Below are 20,272 nucleotides of genomic sequence, written 5' to 3' on the forward strand. Positions count from 1 at the left end.
GAGCAGCAGAAAAGGCTATCACCCCCTCCCCCCATTCCCATGCTGGGCTCAGAATATCTGTCACCTCTGCTCTGCTGGGTTTCCTCCTCAGTGTTGTGTGTGCCTCAAGTCCTCTCTGACTCGAGCCGTCCCCATGGCGCAGAGAACTGCCACGTCAAGTTCCCAAGGCCGCAGGTTTTGCAGAGCAGGGATCCAGGGCACTTCTCTGGAGGGGCCATTTGTGGATTTGAACCACCAGCCTCTCAGATCACAGACTTGTGTTTCCACTCTGGTGCCGCCGGGCTCTACCAAGGCTCCGTATAACTAACTTAAAATCTAAACCCACTGCTGACCAATGCACAGCGATCCCATAGGGCCTAGGAGAACTGGCCCCCACGGTTTCCCAGGTCTGCACCTTTGGAATTAGACTGCCTAAGCGCTTTACCATTGCGCCACCACCTTCTCCTTAATCCATAGAGATACCGCCATCGAGTTCATTCTAATTCCAGCTCAGAGTGGCCATATAGGGCACAGTAGACCCACCCCTGGGCTTTCTGAGACCATGAATCTTAACCAGGGCAGAGAGCCTCATCTTTCGACTGCAGAGCAGCTGGGGGTTTCAAACTGCACACCTCACGGTTAGCAGCCCAGCGCGTAACAACTATGTCACCAAGGCTCCTTCTTTCTCAGTCGTCTCCGTTAACTTTGAGGTCTGTTAACTGAGACCCTTTGCTTTCATTGTGACCCATCTGGGAGCAGCAGAAGCCCTTAGAGAATGGCTCTTTCTACTGCCCACACACACATCTTTCTTCTCCAGCCCCAGTGCCCTCCCTTACAAGGACTGTGTGTGTGTGTGTGTGTGTGTGTGTGTGTGTGTGTGTGTGTGTGTGTGTGTGTGTACAGTAGAAAGGGCCTTTCTACTTGCTGTACTTACTGATGCCCCAGGAAGTCAGCCATGGACAAGGGCCTATCCACATCTCACCCCTTCTCTGTTCTGCAGCCCGCCACTCCAAAACTGGGTCGAGCCTGTTAGCATTTCAGTCCATCTGCCGTCTACCTGCATATAGGAGGGCCTTCTAAAAGTTGGTGAGACAGTTCCCCTCCTCTTTCCAGACCTTTTGAAGCCCCCCTGAAGGGCTGATATTCTACCCGCTGCTCCTGAAAGATGAGGCTCCCAAGTGTCCACTGCCCTGATCTCTTCACCTCACTGAGGCCCACTGAGGGTCACAGTACCCAGAAACACACTGTGTCTAAAACCAGGACTGCCTGTTAGCGGCAAACGAGACAACCAGAATGTGGGCGTACGGCTATTTTCAGCGTCTTTTCGGTCCCGCAGGGCTTCTCCTGCTGCCGGGCTCCATCCCAGATGCAATCAGCTTTCCATCGGCACTCTGCGTTGTGTTATGAAACGCACCGGGAGAGGCGGATGCTCACATATCGGCTCTCTTCGTGTTAGTTTCTTCTGAAGGAGTTTTCTTTTCAGAGAGCAGTGAGCACGGAAAATCGGAAGGGCTCGCTCCCAGAATGATCAATGAGGAGGAGAGGACTCGAGCAACCCAGAGTTCAGGTGTGCTGCCTCTCACGATGGTTTAGGGGTTTCACTGCAGGCACCTGGCTCTGCATTACATCGCTGTTTCCCTGACTGGGTTCACTCACATCCACACAAGGGCATGAACTTCGAGCGCGCTAAATTGAGCTTTCTTCACTCTGCTGAGCCAGAAGGGCACCTGCTGGCAGTTCTGTTCAAATACAGAGGCATGATCCAATACCAAAAGACAGACAAAACTTAAATAAACTCTCTGCCACCAGGTGATAGGGGAGAACTGCATTTAGATCCCTGCCCCTGCCTCATTTCCCTCTCCACCACAGCAACCCCATGGGAGCCCAGCCTTCTCGATCCCTATCCCCTGTCGTGTCCTTGCTAGCATCCTGCAGTACTTGGCCCTGGCATTGTGTCTCTCCTGGCTTGTTTCTGTGCTTTATGACACCCACACCCACCTTGCCCCCTTTCATTCATCAGTGTTCGCGGCACTAGGACAGAGCCCAACACGTTATGGATATTCAGTAGCTATCTGTGACCTCAGTGTGTCCCACGTCGTGCGTTCCAGTGTCCCATTCCCAACTAGAGGAGACTAGAAACCTTGTGTCCACGGTGTCAGCATCAGAGCTGTCCTGCCCCTCACTGGACCCTCTGCCTCTGAGTCCATTCCAGCTGCCCCTGTGGGTTTCCGAGACATTTCATCTTTACGGGAGCAGCCAACCTTGTGTTTCTCCCTTGGAGGAACTAATGGGTTTGAACCGCTGAACCTGTGTTTATCAGCTCAATGTGTAACCACTATGCCACCAGCTGCTTTGGCCTCTTAGTTGCCTTCCATCGCAGGGGTATATCCTTGCCCCTTTCCTGACCCCTAACACTCTCTTGTGTGGGCCCTCAGGGGGGTTTCCTGGCAAGGCTCTCTGCATTCCCTTTCCAGTGTCCGCTTCCCTGCCTGGTTTAACCAAGACCCAGCTGTCACTGACTGAACTGCCTGCCGCCCAGATGTGTTGGAATGAAAACATGCTCCATGAGGGCTCAATGGCTCTTTCTTTTTTTCCCTGAAAGAGATCAGCAGGCCTTTCTTCCAAGGGGCCTCTAAGTGGGCTCAAACCCAGAGCCTTTCAGCTAGCAGCCAGGTGCAGCGTTATAAGCACCACCCAGGGCTCCTTGACCCAGCTTGCCCTGCCCACAACTCCCCCTCCCCTTGTCAGAGGCCGGATGCTGCTGCTGTTGAAGGATTGGAAATCAAAATGACCTTCCTCTGTCAACTCACTCGCTCACTCCCTGCTGGTGGGCCGATTCCGACTCGTCACGGCCCTCCCGTGTAACACTCTCTCTGTGGGTGTCTGAGATTGTAACTCTTCACAGGAGTAGAAAGCTCACCTTCCTCCCCTGGAGCAGTGGTGGTTTGGATCCGCTGACCTTGCTCTGAGCAGCTCAGCAGGTAACCCTGTATCACCCTGTGAGCCTTTGGGATTTCTGTCCTAAGAGATTCAGGAGAGACCATTCACTCCCTCTAATGCCAAGATTTGAAAGACTGACTCCCACGTGTGTCTGTGGGCTGTGGCTCCCCGGCTCTCCCCAGCTCCGTAGTTGGGAGGATATGATCTCACTATCACGTGCCTGAATTGGCTTCAAGTGATACGGGTTGAAGGTGAAGCCTTGGGAAACAGGCTGCCTTTCCAGTGGAAGCTGCCGCTCAAGGCCCTCCTTCATGGTGCTGGTTGAATGCCGAGCCCTCGGGGGCTTCTGTAGAGCCTGAGCCCCTGATTGGCCCTTTCAGAAATCTCTGCTTGCCCTGACACTGTGTGGCTCCTTCCCTCTGCAACACATTCTGGACGGTTCTCCCTTCTCACAGGCCCATCTGGAGTCTGTGAGTCATCCTGCTGGTGCCTGTCTGGAGGGGTCATCTCCCCAGGGCAGTTCCGTGCCTAATCAAAGCCACTTTTGTTTTGACAGTGCAAACCTGAAGGGGGTGAGCTGCCGTCACTGCAGGGTGATCCCTGGCTCCTTGGTTACAGCACCTTTCCCGGAACAACCCCCAAAGCGTCCAGCTCTGGGTGTGCCCTTGACATCTGTCACCACAATTCCCCCTGCCCCCCCACCTGGTGGAATCCCATCTTTTTGTGAGATGTTTGGGGTTCACAGAGGTGGCTGATCACGTCAAAGTATAGGGGGTCCAGGTGATTGTTTGGTATATTCATAACCTGTGAAAGCCAGTCATGCCAACCCAACGCAAACCCATCTACCTGCTTTGGGGGTGTTGTTTGTTTTTCATAGACGGTAGGTTACAGCTGTGGTGGTTACTTGTTGGACTGCTAGCTGCAGGGTCAGCAGTGTGGAACCAACAGCTGCTCCAAGGGAGAAAGTTGGGGCTTTCTACTTTTGTAAAGAGTTACCGTGTTCGGAACTCACAGGAGCCGTTTCGAGCCTGTCCTATGGGGCTGTTGTGAGTTGGCATCGACTTGATGGCAGTGAGTCTGGTTTGGTTTTGAGGAGCAGAGCATGGTCTTCCATACAAGAGTGATGGCTTCATGAGAAGCCCCCCTTGCCCCTCTGCCCTCCACCCACCCAGAGTCAGGAAAGGAAGGCAGGGTCCCGCCAACAGACAGGTGGCCATGTTAGCCAGGAGTAAAGGACTTTCTTTCAGAGGTGCGGGCAGAGTTAAGGATAGCAGCAGGTTTAAGGAATTTGGAGATGCCCAGGGACTCGTAGTCGCCTGACAGGCCGTGGGGCAGAAGCGAGGCTGAGGAGACTGGTGGGCGTCAGAGGCCTGCAAGAGGGTCTGAGCGGTAGGTACTGCATGAGAGACGGGTGCTGCCTCTCTCAGGGAGCAGAGAGGATGCAGGTGAACGAGCACCCTGACTTCCCTTCCTTCAATCTTCCAGCTCCTGCCAGCCCCATCCCCTACACACACCCCTCACCTCCAGTCAGAAGTCAGAGCACAAGGGAGCCTGCCTGGGAGATGCAGGTAGAGAAGTGGGGATACGGATCAGGGGTGGGCAAATGGAATGTGAACAGAGCAGGGCACACAAATAATGGCAGCAGTGGTGATCAGAAGCCTACGTGCAGGATTAATTGGTTCTCTGGAGGAGGAGATGGCTTTGCCTGGAATGACAAGAGCGTATTCAGAAGGACTTTTTCTGGAAGAAAGTGGTTTGCTGGTCTTGGGACCCACGTCTGTAAGGGGAGGGAGCATTTCCAAGACACCTTCAACTACCGTTGTGTACCCCCTTGTGCAGCCCAGCTGGTTTATGCCAGGCTCATTGGAGAGCCCAGAGCCTCTCCTTGGTGTCTTTGCTCAAGTCATACCCTGAGTTTGCAGTTCCCACCTGACCCTGCCTCTATTCATCTTCTCTGTAGCCCAGCATGGACCCGTGGGTGAAAACCACGCCCTCTCACTGCTTCTCTCAATTTACTCACCGCCCACCCCTCCATCCACCCATGTGCCCATCTATTCAACAGTGAGAGATCACCCACTCGGCCGGTTTCAGAAGTGCCTCTAAGCAGACTGGAAGCACCAGTCCTCTGTTTCTATCAGAGCAGGATAACCGTTTGCTCCCCTGGAAATAAGTGACGGTAAATACACTTTCATCCACGCAAACCCGATCACCTCGCAGGCCAGGCAAAGACCTTGTTGAATAACCTTGAAAACTCTTGCTGAACCAGCTCCCCATCTCCCACCCCCATTCCTCTCTCCTGATTTGACAGCAGCCAGAAGCCCTCCCCCCCCAATACCTCCCCCCCAACTCCCCGCCCTGCATGCTGCCAGCCAGACCCATCTGTGATGCTGATGGTCAGAGAAAGGGAGCCCGGGGCTTTCCGGCTGACTCCCGTCTCAGGAGGTTCACTGCTGAGTACAATTTTGCCAAGTGAAGCCAACCAAGAAATTACCTTTCTTTCTTTCTTTCTTTTTTTTGAGACTTCCAATAAAATCTCAACTCCAATAAAGATTCTATTTTTCATTATTAGGATATTGCTGGAAAAGAAGCTAAAGGTCTACTGATCAGTGGTTCTTTCTTGGCTCTTTCTAGGGTCAGAGAAAGCGGTCAGGGTAAGCTGGGTGTGGGCGAAAATCCTGACCAGGCCGCAGGCAGGGGTTCTCGTTGTCCCTGAGAGGACATGCATTGTCAGCGTGGATCAGGAAAATCTCTGCAGCAACCCAGGACAGGCAGGCATCGCCAACGCCTCCTCCCTGGGTAGAAAAGCGAAGACACCAAAATGCCATGGCTTAGAGAAGGAAGGAAAATGGACACTCTAGCCTGTTCCTCCAGGAGCCCTGGAGTTATAGCAGGTTAGGCATGAGGCTGCTAACCACAAGGCCAGCAGTTCAAAGCCACCAGCCACTTTGTGGGAGAATGATGAGGCTTTCTACTCCTGTAAAAAGAGTTACAGTCTCAGAAACCCACAGGGGCAGTTCTACCCCATCCTATAGGGTAACTGTGGGCTGGAATTGACTTAAGGACAGTGGGTGAGTGAGTGAGCTGGTTCCTTGAGCCCAGCCAACTACTCTAGGTAAGAAGTGGACCTTTTCAAGAGTCCTCCTGAATGAAACAAACATCTGTTGGCATCAAGCCAGTTCCGACTGATGGTGTGCATTCAGTAGGGCTTTCGAGACCTCTGACCTTTGGGAAGCAGATTGCCAGCGCATTCTGGGTGGGTTTGAACCGCTAGTCTCTGACTGCTGCTCTAGCGCTACCTGTGTGGCTCATCAGGGGACCGGGGTTAAATGTAAACCCATTGGTGTTGACTCAGTTTCCACTCATACAGACCCTAAATGCCAAAAGCCAAACCCATCACCACTGAGCCAGTTGAGACCTGTAGCAACCCGACAGGGACCTCTGAGTGTTCAGAGTCCTGGTGCCCCAGGGGTTAAGCCCTCGGCTAGTAAACCAGGAGGCTGTTTGACTAGCCCAGCTGCTTCGTGGGAGAAGAGACCCGACAGTCTGCCCCAGTAGAAATCACAGTCTAGAAAGTTCTCTGCGCCCCTTCTACTCTGCCCCACAGGCCTGCCCTGACCTGGAACCTGCTCAAGGGCATGCTCCAACAAGAACAGCGCATGTGAAAATAGGTACAAATTGCTGTAGTTCCTGCGCCGTCACTAACTACGTTTCAAGGCTTTCTTTCCTGGACGTAAGAAGGGCCTTTTAAGGCCTTTTAAATGGCTAATATAGAATATATATGTTTAAAGATCATTTCAGTGGGGGCTCTTACAGCTCTTTAATATGCTATACGTCAATTGTATCAAGCATATGTGTACATATGTTGCCATCATCATTTCTAAAACATGTTCTACTTGAGCCCTTGGAATCAGCTCCTCGTTTTCCCCCTCCCACCCTTGTGAATCCTTGATCGATTCTATATTGTTGTTCTTATTATGTCATAGCTTACACTGTCCGTTGTCTCCTTTCACCCACATTTCTGTTATTTGTTCTTGACACATGGAATTCAGGACAGATAAACCCTTCAGGAGCAGTGGTGGGAGTAGAGCTATCCTGAGGATAGGGGGCTGGTTGGGAAGGGGAAAGGGGAAGAAAGGGGGAACCCATCACAAGGTTGGGTATATAGCCCACCCCCCAAGGGCACGAATATAGACAATACTTTATACCTTCCTTTCCATGCCTGTAACGTTCCTCTGTATTCATGGAATTTGCGTTGTGTGTGGGGTGGTACAGCAGGAGAAGGAAGAGCCCTCTGCCCTGTCAGGAGTTACAGGCTCAAACTCACAGGGGCAGTTCTGCCCTGTCTGTCCTGTGGGGTCGCTGTGGGTCAGCACCGGCTCCATGACAGAGGGTTTCCTTTGGGCTACAGAGGAACGGTCCTAGACAAAAGTGCCGTGTGTGAATGGATATACCTGTGTCACAACTATGACTTCCAAGTACAGTAAAAACCAAACTTTGTAATCTAAGGCACGGCGGGCAGTTCAAAGCCTTCAGCCTCTCCTTGGGGAAAAGGTGAGGTTGCCTGCTCCTGGGAAGACTGAGAGGCTTGGCAGCCCTGGTGCTGGGTCTCTAGGAGTCGCTGGCTTTCGTCTGCAGCAGCCGGGTGAGCGCGCTCGGCCCTCTCCCTCGCGCTGGGCACCTGTGCTACCATTGACTCCTGAAGCTGTTCGGGCGCCCTCCTCTGCGAGCAACGTGTGATGGGGCTCACACGGCTTGTATTCCAGTGTGTGCGTTTTTGCTTGCCAGATGGTTGGGTATTGATCACCCCCCCACCTTTTGTTTTGTTTTGTTTTTGTCTCCAAGAGTCTTTTATGTAACTGCAATCAGGAGCCAAGCTTTGTTTTGAGTTAGCGGTTAGAGCATTTCTCAATTGGTCTTTCTCTGGGTAGGTGTGAAAATGAGGACTGCAGACAGCTTGCCAAACACTCTGGGTGGGCGCTCCGTCCAGCCTCCAGAGGTGCTGCTTTTAGGGAAGTAAGATCTGGAAAGAATTCCTTCCTATAGGAGGCATGGTCTGCCGGTGTCGTTGGGGTGCGTTCGGCTGCAATCGCATCGTCAGCAGTTGGAAACCACCAGCAGCTCCTTTGGAGAAAGACGGGGCTCTCTACTCCAGCCAGCAGTTACTGCCTTGGAATCCAACCGAGGGGGCGCTGTGAGTCGGCATCGACTCCGGGGCCGTGAGCGCATGAGTAGCCACGGTGGTACAGACAGTTAGACACTCCTCCTTCGAACACTAAGAGATTGATGGTGGGGACCTACCTACGAAAGCTGAGTGGTCTGCTCCAATAAAGAGTTGGAGTTGGGTGTGGAACCAAGCACCCACCTTTGAGTCAGTTCTGGTACATAGCAACCCGACAGATTTTCCCAGACCATACATCTTTACAGTAGCAGACGGCCTCATCTTTCTCCCAAGAAACGGGTGTTGGATTTGAACTGCAGCTCTTGAGATTAGCAGCCCAGCACCCATCCCTGCATTATACCCATGGCCCCTTTCTGTAAAGATTGCAGCCTAAGAAGCTTTCTGGGGCAATTGGATTCTGTCACACGGGGTTGCTATGAGTCAAAAAGGGACTGGGTACCTCCTAACAATAGACTTAGCAATGCCATCCAAGTTGCTCTTGGTGAACACGCAGTACTATTCAGAAGATCCAGATTTCATATGTATATATTGTATACCCAATATCTTGATGTGGTAGTTACATAATCTGGTGTCAATTTGAGGATCAAGAGTGTAGGTGTTGAGTCTAGGCTGTTAATCAGGATATCACCCATAAGGCCTCTGTGTGGGCATGACTTTCCCCTAAAGATTCTGGGAATTCCTGAATTTCCTCCTTGGAAGGCGGGAGAGACTCTCTCTCGGTACACTTCTTTGGAGACTCTCTACTGACAAGGCTGACTCCCTGGGAGACATCCCTGAGGAGAAGCCACATGGACCAACCCTGATGAATCTGGAACCCTGGACCTGGAGAAGCCACGTAGAGACCCCTGCCAGCACTGAGATGCTTACAATGCCACTGGATCCAGAAGACATCCCACCCACTAGTCTGTGATCCTCTTGCATTTGGCATCATTGCATGCATTCCATGAGTCCGAAGAGGACTTTATAGATTGGTATCGGACATGGTATCGGTATGGGCAAATATTGGACTTATGGGCTTGGAATGGACTGGGTTGGGGTGCTTTCTGAGTGTACAATTAATCTTTATATAAAACTCTCTCTTATACATATATGAATTTCTATGGATTTGTTAACTGAGTCTAATCAAACCAGGCTTGCTCCCTTCCTTTCATCTGGATCGTAGCATAAATCTGGGTCCCCTTAAACTTTCTGAGCCAGCCTATTGCCGCCTTGAATTCTTACCTATCTAGGAATCCTCTATTCTCCCCTCTCTTCTACTAGATAGTCCTTGATCTACAACTGACCACCTTCAAGCCCCACTTCCTCCTAGAGGTGCCCCCTGACCAGTCCGAGCAGATTGACCAAACCAGAAACCAAAGCCAATGGCCCTGGAATCGCTGCTGACTTATGACAACCCGGGGGTTGCAGAATGGACGCCGCAGGTTCTCAATGGCTGCGATCTTTCAGAAGTAGATCGCTGGCACTTTTTTCCCAAGGTGCCTCTGGGTGGGTTTGAACCACCCATCTTTGAGCCAGTAATGTACACTTAACCATCGGTGCCACTCAAAGACTCCGAGTGGGCTGCCTGCCATCTTGTTTTTCTGTAGTCATATCTGGTTCATTTCCTTCGTTGGTCACTGTGAGTACTCTCTTACCTTCAGCTGTTCCTACGCTAGCCAAACAGAACCCGAGTTTCCTGAATTCAGAGACCATGCCGTGTCAGTCTATCACTGTGCCTAGAATAGCACATGAAAGACAGCGGTGATGCAATCCATCTTCAATGGAGAAATTGATGGAAATGAAGACTGGTTGAGGAGAGGAACCAATGGAAACTAAGCAAGTAAACTGGCAGATAAACAAACAAATAAAACAGTATGCCAGAAAGTAGAGTAAAACAAGAAAACCTTGAAAATACTGGACAACATTCGTAGAAACAATGGAGAAATCCACGAGGCCCAGTGCTGCCCCATAGGAGTTTCAGCAGGAACTAGTAGAACTTCAGAGAGGAGAAGATTCTAGGGGAATTCCCTAAGCATGGAAAGGCATGCCTCGTTTTAAGCGGTGCACAGGTGCTGAGGGGGATAAATGACCCAAAGCCCCCTCGCTTAGAAATAGTCAGAAAGAGGTTAGAGCCCAAAGCCAAAGAAAAGACCCCAGTGTCTCCGAGAGGGGGGCCAGAGTAGCTCAGAGAGCATCCTGAAGAAGGAATGAGAGAGTCGGACCGTCTCCCCACTTCCCCTGAGCGAGGAGTAAGAGGAATGATCAATGTTTGAGGGGCAACGACTGGGTGAACGTGCAGGCAGAGCCACATTCAACTAGGGGGGTTAGGACTTCTGCTTCTGACTATGGCGGGTCAAAGGGAACGTGCTTACTCCTCGGCCATGCCCAAGTGGGGAACGACCAGGCCTGTGAATGTGCTCTGCACACCCAGGGGAGGGAGGACGGACCGTGTGGGTCTGTGGTCCCCGGAAGAAGGGAAGCAAGCACAGTGCAAACAGAGGGAATTCTAGAACACTTAATTATGCTCATGTGAACCTGTACGCGGACCGGGAAGCAACAGCTCACATAGAAAAGGGGGAGATGGTGTGTGGTTAAAATCAGGAAAGGTGTGTGTCGGGTGGTATCCTATCACCGTACTTGTTCAATCTGTGCGCTGGGCAAATCATCAGAAAAGCTGGGCCGGAGGAAGAAGAACTCGGCATCAGGACTGGAGGAAGGCTCCTGCGTCACTGGCGATACGCAGGTGCTGCAATCGTGCTTGCTGAAATGGACGGGGACACGAAGCGCTTGCTGGGGAACCACCTGTGATGACGGCCTGCAGTGTGGCTTGCAACGTGACGTAGAGAAAACCCCATTCTCACCTCTGGACCAAGAGACGGCATCGTGATAAACGGAGGAAACGACTTTAGTTATAAGGATCTCATTTTGTTTCGCCCCTCTCTCAGTGCTCAGGGGAGCAGCAGCCGGGGAATCAAATGTTGGCTGGCTCGGGGCAAATCTGCTGCACGAGACCTTGTTAAAGGGCGAGGACTTGAGCGCACGTGGCCCGAGCCTTGGCACTTTCAGATGTACGTGAAAACTAGACAAGATGAATAAGGCGGCGGCTTTTGAAGTATGGTGCTCAGAGACTTCCAGAAGAAGGAGCCGGTTTGTCAGGGAGGAAGTACAGCCGAAATGCTCCACCTGGTGAGCGCTAGCTTCATCTTCTTTGGGCGTGTCATCAGGAGGGACCAGTCTGCTGTTAGGCTTGTTAAAGTAGAGGGTCAGCCAAAAAAGTAGAAGACCCTCCGTGAGATGGCTTGGCACCGTGGTGACATCACTGGGTTCAGACAGGAGGACAGGTGTGAGGATGGTACAGCACCAGGCAAGGTTTCTTTCTGCCGCGCCCAGTCTCCATGGGTAGGGCCCTGCTCTGTGACCTCTCACACCAGCAATGAGAGCAGGCAGGTGTGCAGGGGGAAACTCCAAAGGGCCAGGCCCTACAGCTTCCATGCACCTGTGCACTCGACTCAGAGTTCAGAGCCATCGGGGCAGAAAGTCCTGGCCACCACCCAGGGCATTGAGGACGGACTCCAGGAGGCCATTTTTGCAGTAGGGATAAGCTGTGACCAGAGGCCTGGCTTCGGGTGGCCTCCCTTAACAGAGTTTCAGACAAGAATGGAAACGGTCACTGAGAACCTAAAGAGCAGCTACTGCTTATGAGAACAGCGGCCAAGCGTTGGCTTTGTTCTTTAGAGGTCAGCAACAAAGCCGAGACACTCGGCCCCACACGTTCAATGTCTGCCATCCTGTCAATACTTGCCTCTGTACTGAGGAGCAGGAACGCACGGCCCATAACCTGGAAGGGCAACGGAGCTAGAGGTGATGGTCAAGGATATGACAACAGCTGTTGTGATCGTGGTGAGGAATTTAAAGGAAAACGTAGGGTTCTGGAGTCAGGAATCCACGAAACGGAGAGGATTCTGGTACTCAGAGAGACGTGCATGGCATCGACGCTGACTGTGCTGGCTGTAACAGCATTCTCCCGGGCTTAGGTATTTGCCCTGAACCTTGTTAGTTGTGAGTTCACTTACCTGGTTTGAGCCTCCTCCATCTGCCCACCTGTAAAATGTAACTAAGCAGAGGACCTACTTTATAAGACCAGTGGAGAACCAAATGAGTGAATCGTGTAAAGTGCATGCAGTAGCACCTGGCTCTTGGGAACGGAACACAGTAGGTGAATGCTGGTCACCGTTACAATGTCTGGCAGTGGTCACAGCATCCTTCTATGAGAGTGTTGTCCATCATTTAAGCAAGTCACTGGAAGTGTGTGCTCCGGCATGCTTTTGTTTCTGTATTTTCCATGCTGGATATAACATACTCATTCATCAGTGGGAGAGGAACGTTCTCCTTTCTTTCCCAAATGTGTTCTCCTGGTTAGTCAAGTCTTCCATTACCCAAGGCAGCCACAGACATGGAGCGTGCTGAGAGGCGATGACCAAGATAGCACCAGAATTCCTGACTCTAGTCTTTACCGTGTTCAGAGACCATGGCCTTGTTGAGAGCGGGCCTCCAAAGAAATTGTGGTCAAGGTCTCCCTCCTCGGTACTTGCATCTCCTCACCGTGTCCTGATCGCTGTCCCTCTTCACTTCTCTCTTCAGCATCTTCGAGTGCCAAGGCCTCCCCATTGTCAACGGGCAGTGTGACCCTTACGCCACTGTGACGTTAGCAGGACCATACAGGCAAGTGGTGCACGCACGATACCTGTCTCCTCCGGGGTTCATTTTTGCTCCTAGTAGAGATGGGGGCTCATCACAGAGTACAGTGCTGGAGGAAGACGGTTAACACCTCATTCAGAAGAATGCAAGAAGCACTGTGGGGTAGAATGTATAATTTTTTACTTCCTTTTGTTTCTTTCATGACTCTTGTTTTGCTTTGTAAAAAAATGAAATCTTTAATGTTCTTCACATTGAGTATTTTTGGCGCAGTGAAGGGTCCTGATTTGCATACCATCTGGATTTGGAGACCCACAGAAATATTTATAAAATAAATAAAGGCAGTCACGTTGCTTGTGCATTTAATAGCTCAGCCCTAAGACCAAGAGGTCTGGGATCCAAGGTGCTATTTTTAATTCTCATCCTTCCTCACTGAATTACAGATCGGAAGCAAAGAAGACAAAAGTGAAGAAGAAGACCAACAACCCACAGTTTGATGAAGTGTTTTATTTTGAGGTTGGTATTTTAAGGGCATGCATGTAAGTGGAAGTCCTACCCCGCGATACTTTGGCAGAAAAGCCAGAGCTAAACCATCTCCATTACTAACTTCCTCTCTAGAGTTACCTTCAAGTAGCTGCACAGGAGAAATGCCCAGGACCTTGGTGCCAGATTATTGTGTGTGTTTTCATTTGTTTGTATTAAGCTGCTCCGCCCAGCCTTCCCTGCCCAGGGGTGGAGAGATGGTGTCACTGGTGGTTTTTTATGCAAAAGAGAGAAATCCATTGGCACAGAGATGCACCTGCCTGCCTCTTAGAATGTGAAACACGGACTTTGTAGAACAAAACAACTCCAGACAGCGGGTTTCATTTTAGGGAGTTCCTGGGTGGTACCAACAGTCATACTGGTGGCTGCTAACTGAAATGCGGGCAATGCACCCAGAAACACCTCTGAAGGAAGGCCTGATGAGCTGCTTCCAAAGTGCAGCCATGAAAGACCCTGGGGAACAACGTCTCACTGGGACTCACGTGGGGTCCCAGAAGTCAGAACCAAGTCCACCATCATTGGGCTGGGCTGGAATGTTAAGAAGGCACCTGGGTAATACTCAGATATGTCGTCAGCAATGACATGTCTTGACTGGTTCAAATGTCCCAGGGAGATAAAGAGGAATAAGACCTCAGACTCTGGTAGTGTTATGGGTTAGGTGCTGGGCTGCTAACCCCAACATCAGCAGTTCAAACCCACCAGCCGCTCTGAGGAAGAAAAACGAGGTTGTCTGCTCCCAGAAAGATGTACTGACTCAGAAACCCTATATGGCTGTGGGTCAGAATCAACTCACTGGCAGCACATTTGCTTTGGGTCTGCACCTATTGTCAAGGTGTTTTCTCCCTAGGAGAAGAGAATGAATGATAAGCAAGGAAGTCATTGCATGTGGTACAGCAAATCCTAGAACAAATACATAAACAAATGGCTTCGGGAACCCAGAGGACTTCTCAGAGGTGGGGACTCCTGAGCACTGTGTAGGACAAACTCAAACTCCCTGCCATCGAGTGGATTCTGACTCACAGTGACCTGGTGGGACAACGGAAAGCTGCCCCTGTGGCTTTCCAAGACTGTCATTCTTCACCAGAGTGGGAAGCCTCATCTTTCTCCCAATTTTGTAGGAAACCGACCCAAACACTGCCATAGAGTAAATTCTGACCCATACTGACCCTATAAGTCAGAGTAGAACTGCCTCTGTCTATTTCCAAGGCGGTCAGTTTTTTATGAACGTAGAGAGCCTCATCTTTCTCCGGCAGAACAGCTGGTGACTTCGAACTGCTCATCTTGCAGTTAAAAGCCCAAGACACAATCCATTACACCACCAGCGTTCCGAAGAAAATGCAAAGAAAGGACGCTATCAACATGTCTCGGGTATTGGGAAGCTGGCAGGAACCTCTGGGCATCTAGAATCCAAAGTACGGTCGGGGACCAAAATGGTAGAAGCTTTGGAAAATGAAGTGATAGGTGAGAACCAAGAGTTTCATGTGCAAAGAATTCAGCCATTTTCCAGATAGATGTCCAGAAACCCACATTTCTTATGTGGAAGAGGGCCATGACTAGTCTTGTTGGGGCAAAGGGCTGGGGGCTTCAGGACAGGACCCTCCCACTGGGAACTGTCATCCATCACAGGTAGACGCCATGCCTGGTGGACCACAGAGAGGTTAGTGCTTTGATGACCACGGGAAGGAGGGGAAAAGATTTTTATTTTTTTAAGAGAGCCAAACAGGCAGGAAGAAGCCAGTGGTGGTTCACCGTCACCCCAAGGGGGTTTTAAACTGGGAAGAATGCTTGATCAGAGCAATGTAGAAACCAGTTGTCGATGTGAACTGGGAATGAACGCAGGCGGTCACCCTCCTTGTCTACGGTCACCCTCCTTGTCTAGGTTGTCAGGAAATTTTCACATCCGTTGTTTCCAAACTTCTGTTGGTAGCAGGAGTTTGGGCAAATAGATTTCTCTCCAAGCCTTCCCTGAACAATGCATGGTACACTGTTCTTTTCCAGTGGACACCCAGCTCCACCTGAGAAGGCCTCAAAAGGTGCACGGAGAAAAGTGGGATTGAAATGTAATGAATCTTACACGCGCGCACACACACACACACACACACACAACTACATGCAAACTGTTGGAAGCTCCTTCATCTTTCTTTTTCAATGCTGGCGTCAACCCACTAAATGAATTTGACAACCAACAGATGTGTTGGCAAAACAGCGGTCTGGAAGAGCCAAGCTGTCCAGCCCCTGGGAAGCAAGGCCGTAAACCTCAGCTGATGATCCCGGAGGCCGAGGGCCCAGCAGAAATTGGCCTCACTGGAGTCGAGGCTCAATAAACCTTGCTCTTTGGAGCCCCTGTCCTCCGGCTGAAATGGTTCAAGCCCCTGCACAGAGCAATAGCTCTATTCTTATCAGGCTCTCCTTATCTCACCCACGTTCATGGTTTATGTCAGGCTCCGGGGCCTCACTTCTCGAGAGGCTGAGCCCCAGGCTGCCCTGCCCCTCACCCCCCAGGAAAGGAGAGTGTGGAAGAGGACCATTCCCCAGTCTGGTGACAGGCGGCCTCGGATAAGAACCAAGCCAGGCATTTCCATAGGAAGCCGCCTCCAGGCGCCATTCTCTTCCAGAACAAGCCGGTCTGTGTCAGCACAGAACTCTGCTTCCTAGGGTCTTAGTGGCTGACTCCTGAGAAGGAATTGGCCAGACCTTTCCTCGGAAACACCTGTGAATGAACCCAAAGCTCCCGCCTTTCAGTCGGCCTCCGAGTGCACCAACCACGGGCACCACCCAGGGAAACCCAAACCCCAAAGCCAAGCTGGCCACATCAGGCCCATGCGTTAGCCGCAGAGTGGAGCTGAATGCCTTAGGGTTGTCTTGGTTGTCACTTTAATGGAAGCAGATGTCCTGGCCTTTGTTTGTGGTGGCGGTGCTTCTAGGTGGGTGCTAAGGACCCATGTTTAGGCCAATACCAGGGGGCAAATTGTTCGCGCCACCTAAAAACCGCTTACATATCTAATGCTGTAAGAACCACCACCATTCATTCATTCAGCAAATGGATGAGGGACCTGCTTTGAGCTGGTGTTCATCTGGGAATAAAATGGTACTGGAGGGATTGTGAATGACTAACTAAGAGAACGTGCCTGCAGCCATCGCTGACGACGGAGCCGTGTCTAACGCATCTGGTGTGCGATAAACCCGTCCATGGATGGAATGGAACCCCAGTGGCGATGCTTTTGACCTGACACGGTCCTGCTGTCACCTCACCGCGAGCTCCATGCGGAAGTCAGATGAGAAAGAGGCCAATCATGTGATAGCGTGTGATCAGCGCTGAGCGGTCTAAAAGTGATGAGAGAAGATTGGCGAGAGGAGGAACCAGGCCTCCCATTCATCATCGTGACTGAGAGCCTTTGGGAAGGGAGGACGCCCAGGAAGGGACAGTGACCTGAGGGGGCCCTGGAGCCACCTTATGATTTAAACAAGAAAGCCGCAGGCTTGGCGGGTTTTGTTTGTTTGTTTGTTTGTTTGTTTGTTTGTTTGTTTGTTTGTTTGTTTTCAGAGATGAATGTGTGCCATAGGGGAAGCAAATAATTGGTGTGGGGTGGGCCAGCAAAGCTAGGGTTGTGGGTAGAGATACTTCTGGGAGAGGGTATTGGGATTGGAGCCCTATTTTGGAGGTAGACTAGATGGGACTCCTGAGGCGGTAGAGGAAGGGCAGTGCTCCTGATGGGAGCAGCTGGTGGAGCACGGTGCCTTTCTATGAGATGGAGAGGGTAGGGGTGGACCCGATTTGGGAGGTCCCGTGAAAGAGCTATATATAAATAAGCCAAAGCAAACCAGAAATCAACCGCTTGCTATCATGTCATTTCTTACTCCCAGCCACCCAGAGGACCAGTAGCACTGCCCAGTCAGGGTTTCCAAGGCTGTACATCTTTACAAAAGCCTGCTACCTCATCTTTCTCCTGTAGAACAGTTGGTGGCCTTGAACCATTGAGCTTTTGGTTAGCAGCCAAGCGCTTAACTGCTGCGTCACCAGGGATTTTTCGGGGTTTGATAGGCAACTGGGACCCAGGGCGTGTGGGTCAGAGAGGCAAGCACCTGGTAGCTCTAGGGCTGTGAACTTGAGGGAGCTGCAGTGACAGCGGCCAGCAACAGGCTCAGAACCTTCCTCAGAACCTTCGCACAGCCAGGGCATTCCACTCCCTGCAAGCTTCCCAACCCTTGTTTGTTCTCTCAGGCACTCCAAGCGAGCTGCATCTTGGCGTGTTTAACTTTTATTTACAAATCAGCTCAGAGGTAAAGCCATTCGCACCAAGTTTGCATCGTGACTTTGTGCCACATTCCAGATTAGAACTCGGTGCTGGAAGCTTTTGAAGTAACGTAGCCTCTGCCCTAGCCCCTTGAGCCAGGGGGAGGGTGGTAAGAAGGGAGGAAGAGTAGCCATGTCAGCCAGGGAAGAAGGAAGCCTCACTCTCAGGGCTGTAATGTAGCGCATGGCCTGTGCAGTCAAAGACAAGAATGCCCAGTGCATAGCTTACTGAGATAACAAAAGGCCTGCTGCCGGGGTGGGGGTGCAAGCAAGACTGGAAGCTTCTTCCATGGTGCTAAAGAGACCCCTGGGATGGATGGAAATGGGCTGCCAGCTTACCTGAGTCTGGCTCTTTACATTTTAAGGAACTCAGAATTCCTAAAATGAAACGAGGGCAATGGCAACGTTTGGATTTTTTTTTTCATTTTTCTAAACTCCAACTAAACTGACTTGCACCCCCTCTCCCCTTAGTGGGCAACCCCCACCCCACAAAATAAAACAAAACTCCGCAGTCCCAAGATGGTGCTCCCCAGGGGAGGGAAGAGCGACAGCTTCAGACAGCTCTGGCAGGAGCACTTGGTTGACCTGAATTGTGGAGATTTCAGGGTAGGGGTGCGTGTACCTTCCCCAACTGAGGGAGTGTGCATGTCTTCTCTCCGTTCAATGCAAGGAACTGACCTTGAGATTCTTGCCATGAGACGGACTCCAGGTGACCGCCCCTTGTGCCCTCTGAAAGCATGCATCGCTGTGAAGCACGCAGAGCCAAAATGAGCAGCCTTGGAACAGCCTGCCAGAGGAGCAGGGTTAGTCAGTTGGCAAGTTGGACCTGGAGCAGGGTGCTCGGCACTCGGGTGCACACCAGATTGGGTGTTCCCTGGGACTCCCTTCTCTATCACCCATCTCCAGAAAGTAGCGTGGAGTAGGGCTCAGATGCTGACGTGGGAGTCCTCCTATGCAGAATGATACGAGTCTTCTTGCTATGTGGATGTCACCAGGCTGAAATGGTGGTAAGGGGACCGTGTCTACTGCAAGGGGCCCCTGGACACCAGAATCAACACTCGGGAGCCTGAGGCCTCAAGGGAAAACTGCTTTGAACATGCTTCTTCTTGAGAGCTGAGCACAGTCGCTGAGAACGACGTGGTGGTGATAGACTTGAATTCTCTCTCCAGCCCTTACCGGCCTTCCTCATCCTCACCAGTTACATGGGCTTAAACATTTATTCAAGAGAATAAATGGACCGACAATACTTGGGAAGTATGAAGAACATTGCCCAGCTGTTGGTGCAGACTAGTTCTTATTTTATGATTATTAGAGGTGGGGGATTAAAGAGCTGTCTCCCCGTGACCCCCACTCTGTTTCTGTCATCAGGTGACCAGACCTTGCAGCTATAGCAAAAAATCCCACTTTGACTTTGAGGAGGAGGATGTGGACAAACTTGAAATCAGGTAAGCGGATCAGTTATCTCCGACTGTCCATTTTAGTTTGAAACTACCTTGCTATGTGTTTGTTTGTCTTTTTTTTAATGAGGGGCAGGGAATAGAAATGAATTCAAATTCTTTCGTGATGTTTAGCACTTGGATTATAAGCAACTGTCGTGGAAGTGAAGAGTCTTGTGTCATAAAATTTCCAGAGAGTGAGGTAACGGACCGAAAAGATATCTGTGTACCAATTGGGCATAATTGGTGTACAGTCCACTTTGCAAGGTCTGTTCAGGGCTGAAGATAAAAAGACTCATGTGACTCGGTGTCTGTGAGCTTCCTCCGAAAATGCCCTGAGTTTCCGGGCCGGAGAGGGCCGCTCAGAACTGTGGTCGGCATCTGATTTCCAGATCCTTGGCTTTCCTGCTCTGCACTTGTCACCCTGCAAGATCAGAATACACATTGTTGGCTAGCATCGAGGCATGCCCTCCTGGAGCACTGGGCTCTTAGACAGAGCTCTACCTGGGATCTGATCGACAGCAGCAACTCCAAAGGTGAGGTAGGAAGTCAGGGACAGTGAGTTTATGCTCATGGGGAGACAGCTCGGAAAGGGAAAGGGAGAATGATTTCAGTTCTTAGAGACTTTGAGAATGTAGTCAGTGCCCATGAGTTATGCATGTGAAATGGTTAAATTGGTATATGCTCTGCTGTGTTTATGCTCAACAGCACCCCCCTCCCAAAAAAGTTACTGTTTTGTACTAGCTTCAATTGTAGAAAATATTCTAGGGCTTTCTTCCCCACCTTAGCTTCCAGGTCTCAAGTTCAAGCAGCCCTGCCTGAGTTCTGCCAGCCTTTCCCCTGGACAGAGCAGAGGCAGGCCAGCTGTGGCCAGGCATGGGCGGCACACACACATGCCCCTGTCTGTCCCTCATTGGACAGGACAGACTTGCTGGTAGACTCACCAAGGCTCTGCCATGCTCTAGACTAGACGGGTCTCCTTCTCTGATGAGCTCCTGCCCTCCTGGGAAATGCTCCTCTCCGCTTCTTGTAAAATGATCTTATAGGTGGGTGCTATATTTATCTTCCCTTGTTCTCCGCAAGCGTGTTGTCATAGAAACCGAGTCTTTGTTAAGCACTCGGTCTGGTGTGCTCCCATCCCCTTCCTTTCCTGGCATTCCTAACACTTTCCATAGGAAATGGGGAAGAAGGCGTCACGCGCGGCTTATGTAGCTAACGTATCTGGAT

At 51.1% G+C, this 20,272-nt stretch overlaps 1 protein-coding gene across 1 annotated transcript in view; it reads left to right on the plus strand.

Moving 5' to 3' along the window:
- The window catches only part of RASA3 (RAS p21 protein activator 3), a 259,051-nt gene that overhangs the window by 186,194 nt on the left and 52,585 nt on the right, over nt 1-20,272 (plus strand). The window contains exons 6-8 of the mRNA XM_075563383.1: nt 12,719-12,799; nt 13,216-13,288; nt 18,978-19,054. Coding sequence (XP_075419498.1) covers nt 12,719-12,799; nt 13,216-13,288; nt 18,978-19,054 — 231 coding nt within the window. The remainder of the gene's footprint in view (nt 1-12,718; nt 12,800-13,215; nt 13,289-18,977; nt 19,055-20,272) is intronic.

The sequence above is a fragment of the Tenrec ecaudatus genome, chromosome 11 (genome assembly GCF_050624435.1).
Source record: "Tenrec ecaudatus isolate mTenEca1 chromosome 11, mTenEca1.hap1, whole genome shotgun sequence".
Lineage (NCBI taxonomy): Eukaryota > Metazoa > Chordata > Mammalia > Afrosoricida > Tenrecidae > Tenrec > Tenrec ecaudatus.